This window comes from Arachis ipaensis, chromosome B05 (genome assembly GCF_000816755.2).
Source record: "Arachis ipaensis cultivar K30076 chromosome B05, Araip1.1, whole genome shotgun sequence".
Lineage (NCBI taxonomy): Eukaryota > Viridiplantae > Streptophyta > Magnoliopsida > Fabales > Fabaceae > Arachis > Arachis ipaensis.
Genome location: NC_029789.2, coordinates 20072017 through 20076541, shown reverse-complemented (window position 1 = coordinate 20076541; position 4525 = coordinate 20072017). Strand labels below are relative to the sequence as shown.

General features: G+C 35.6%; 1 protein-coding gene across 1 annotated transcript; it reads left to right on the top strand.

Moving 5' to 3' along the window:
• On the top strand, window positions 600–2997 carry LOC107640325 (F-box/LRR-repeat protein At3g59190-like). Its single transcript, XM_016343855.2, has 3 exons — window positions 600–739; window positions 1274–2440; window positions 2520–2997. Exons 2-3 carry the CDS (start codon window positions 1307–1309, stop codon window positions 2805–2807), a joined length of 1422 nt encoding a protein of 473 aa, XP_016199341.1. The 5' UTR covers window positions 600–739; window positions 1274–1306; the 3' UTR covers window positions 2808–2997.

Here is a 4525-nt window from a genome sequence, read left to right as displayed (position 1 = left end):
AAAAAAAGATGTAAATTACAGTTTCTCAAAAAAGATATTTTTTTTTTATTTTTTTTAGTACTTTTACTTTTACTACTAAAAATTTGCCAAACACACTAAAAAATAAAAAAAGATATTTTTTCAGTTAATGGCGCCCAAACCAACACAAAATATTTATTTTGATACCAACGGTTTTAAAAAATTATTTAGTTTGACATTTTTTTAATCTGAATTATTAATTTGCTATTATCAATTTTCCAATTTGGCTTATGAAAATAATTTTTAATTATAGTAAGAAATTTAATTTAATAGTTATATATTATTGGTGTGAAAAAATATACTCGTATATTTAATTGCATATTATCATATTAAAAAAATTAATTGCGTTTTACATTCATTGTATGCATAGACATCCTTTGGTCAAAAGCAAAACTTCCTTAACCTAGCCATTACCTGAAATGGTTGAATCAAATTAATAAATTGCCAAGACTTCTTTTTAAAAGAAAAATTTATTTTATTATTTTCCATGAATAAAAGAAATGATTTCAATATACTAAGCCCATTATAAATAGTGCATCCTGTAAGAATTATTTTATACCACACTCGATTATTAACTCCGTTGAGGGTTTAGTCTCCTTTGCCCCTTCAAACTTGAGGAGAGAGAGAGCACACAGTGCTTCTCTGCTTCTCTCATTGCCATTGGCGCCAAGAGTAGTTCCTCTGATACTTCCGATCTTTCTCCCTTTTAGCTTCAAGCCAGGTTTACAATTCCTTCCAATCTCCTTCTTTTGTTAACCGTTTTTCCTTCCTTGATTTCTTCATTCTTACTTCTATAGCCTGAACTCCTTTAATTTAGTCCATTTTCTTGTGCTGCCGGTTGGTTTCACCGTTATATCTGTGTTTGTCGTTAACATCTCAGAAAACTCATGATAACTGCATGCTGGTTATGTTGTAGTAAGGGAGAGGTTTCTCAATCTCTCGTGTTAGAATAGAAAAGCGATAATTTTGCTGAGCTTGCACTGGGAGTGCTGTGGTTTCAAAGATTATTAAAACGCATTGTGGCTTTGTTGTTGTTGTTAGTTTTGACGTGAATGATTGTGTTAGGGTTTTCAAATTCCATTTTTATACCCTTCCTTGGGCCAACATGGGGGATTAGAAACGTGTGAAGAAATAAATGGAGCTACCAAGCTAGATTTAATTTCACATCATGGATTGTTTATATTTATGTTTATGGTTGTTTCTCAAGGGTAAAGATTTCTTGCATTTGTTACTTGTAATTAATTAATTAATGCAGGCAAAGCGATTAAAAGGAAGAAGCTAATTAAGCATGGGTGACGAAACATGTATGAAGAAGAATAAGAAGAAAAGGCTGAACCGGCGCAAGGAAGAAAATAAGGGTACCAATATATCGGATCTACCCAACGCCCTTATCTGTGAGATATTATCCAACCTTCCCACCAAAGAGGCAATTCGGACAAGCGTGCTATCCAAACAATGGAGGCATCAGTGGAAGAACATCTACAAATTTGAGTTGAAAGAAGAATCACATGACAGGAGAGAAGACTTCAAGGACTTCGTCAAGAGGTTACTCAGGGGATGTAACAATTCCTTGGGCCTCAAGAAATTCTGTCTCAGCTGCGACGTGGGTGAGGACGCTGCTCTCATTAATATATGGCTCATGGCCTTCATTAGCAGCGGAATTGAAGAGCTGATTCTTGATTTCGAGAGTGTTACGGAGCAACTGTACTTCCCTGAAGGCGTGTTTGATTCCCCAACGCTCAAAAAGTTTCATCTCAGCATGCCCTTCGCCCTCATCCTTCCTCTCAACTATAACTTCAAGAATCTAAAGGAATTGACTCTCAAACATGTTGTGTTCCAAGATGCGCCCTCAACACAGCAGCTCTTCTCCAGCTGCCGCTCCCTCCAGGACTTGACCCTTGTTGACTGCAACTGGATGAATGTTAGAACCGTCTGCATTTGTTCTCCCTCGCTTCAGAACTTGACAATAAGGGAATGGAATGATGATGATGAAGAACAGGATGAGGAAGAAGAGGAGAATGGCAGAAATCAGCCTCCTCCTCAATGCCAGATAGTGATAATTGGATCTAAGTTGAAGACATTTTCATACGATGGTGACATGGCAAACCATTATTTCTTTTATTGCACAGCTTCCGTAGTGAACGCAAGTGTTTGTATTCGCGCATGCCAAAGTAGTTTGGAGAATGCGTTTTTCGTGTTCAAAATGCTGAAAGCCTTCCCAAGTGTGGAGAAGCTGTCCATCACTGACGCCGCCATAGAGACGCTGTGCCACGCGCCCTGTCTGATCCAGCATCTGCCTCGCTTCAACAAGCTCACGCAGCTTCGAGTCCAGACGGATATGCCAATGAACTTTCCCTGCGCAGCCTTCATCACCTTACTGCGCAACTCACCATGCCTTCAAACCCTTGAGTTTGATAATAAGGTAGCCAATGATATATATTAATTAATTCTTACTTATGTATATTAGCTTGATTGTTGCAACTGGAGTTGTTTATTGTTAGGGGATCTATGCGGCTGAGGAGGGAGATGGTGCAGGTGCATTGAGCATACCAGCAGGCTTTGGGACACATCTGAAGAAGATCACCATAAGTGGCTTCTCTGGAAATTCGTTGGAGCTGAATGCGATCAAGTATTTGCTGCGAGAGATGCCGGCGTTGGAGGAATTTAACATTTACAGCAGTGCCTATGTTGTCGACTCAGTTGGTGGAGTCGACAGGTTGGAGGATTTGTACAACAAGATTCTTGCCTTTCCTAGAGCTTCCCAGGATTGTGATCTTTATTTGGAGTAATGAAGAATGCAAAACAATATATCATAAGATCATCATCTTGGAAATAAATAAATCAATTTTAGGGTTTAATTAAATAAAGGGTTTTAATAAAAGCCTATTATTGTTTCTTCTACTTTCAATTATCGTTATTCATTACTACATGATGAGTTTGCCATATATCCTTCAATGCTCATGCTAATTTCTCGGGCTTCCTCATGCTTGTACAAAAATGACAAAAGGATTTCTATTATCTCAAAAAAAATGTTTAATCTTCTATGCACTCATATAACGAATAAGAATGATACGAGAGATTTTTATAAGGTGGTAACATAGATATTTTAAATTAAAACTTTTTTATGATTTAGCATTCGTGAAATATGTTTCATTTGGTTTCATCAATGATATAAAAGCTACTTTCACGACATAATCCAAATACTTCCTTTTTCCTTGATGTCTTCTAAATACTTGTATAATTGAAGGGAAAGTATGAGTAGCCAATGGAATATTTGGAGGTTTAAGGAGCATTAGAGATATAATTATTAGTGTTATCTTTTTCCATTAGCTGAAGTTTTTGGGATGAGTAGTATCATGACATGGTATTAAAGCTTTAGATCCGAAAGGTTAAGAGTTCAATCCTTGATAAACCCGAAAATTAATTTAAACTTTTGGAAAGATGTTTATTATCCCTATTCCTCGAATGGTTATTTTAGATAGTATGAGAGATGTTCATTTTGTAACTCATATATCCCATTGATTTAGCTTTTTCAAATTTTAAACTTATGATGACTAAAAATGTTCCAAAACACCCCATTAACTAGCGTTGAGGTGTTTATTTAAAATTAACTAGTGTTTTTGTCTGTAATAATATTACGAAAATATAAATCTTTTAAAATTAAGTTGGCATTGTTCTTACATTATAGATTATGGCAAAAAAGATATATAAAATCAAGGGATTACTTTTAGGAAAAGGTTGTAGGAAACAAAAGTCCACTACAAGAAAAACATTGAATATCGTCGAATTTATCGCCGTAGAGTAGCGGCATTTTTACCGACAATTTAGGCGTCAAATTCATCATGTCAAAATATTATCGGCGGATTTTTGTTTCCGACGGTAAATTTATTGGTAATAATTAGAGGAAAAACAGAAAAAATAGGCGCGACATTTAGGTCGGGTTTACCGGCGAAAAAATCCGACAATAAATCCACTTAGTGAAATGCTGTGTTTTGGTAATCCGTAATATATTACCATCGAATTTGATCGTCGATAAATTTAATAGTAATTGTGTCCTAAATTCGAACGAACCGCAAAACCCTCTTTCCGCTCATTTGAATTTTTCTCTTTCTGTAACTCTCTCGCCTCCCACTCTCTCCCTTCCACTCTCAGCTCTCCGGCAGCTAGGGCTGGAAGTGAGTCAAGCCAGCTCATGAGCTAGCTTGAGCTCGACTCGTTAATAGCTCGATAAGCTAAGCTCGTGAGCTAGTGAGCTAAGCTTGAGCTTGGAATTGAGCTCATAAATTAAATGAGTCGAGCTTGAGCTTGGATAAGCTTAGCTCATTAGCTCGTGAGCTGACTCGATTATATATATATATATATATATATATATATATATTAATACACATATTCTATATGCATTTAATCTATACTTTTAATATTATATATATTAATGATCTTAATTATTTAAAATTTTATATTTATTTTTTACATATAATTTTGATGTAGGACATAAATAAAAAATTTA

Coding starts and splice junctions, on each gene's coding strand:
- LOC107640325 (XM_016343855.2), top strand. CDS start 1,307: ATGGGTGACGAAACATGTATGAAGAAGAATAAGAAGAAAAGGCTGAAC. Junction 2,441..2,519: donor CCCTTGAGTTTGATAATAAG/GTAGCCAATGAT, acceptor GTTTATTGTTAG/GGGATCTATGCGGCTGAGGA.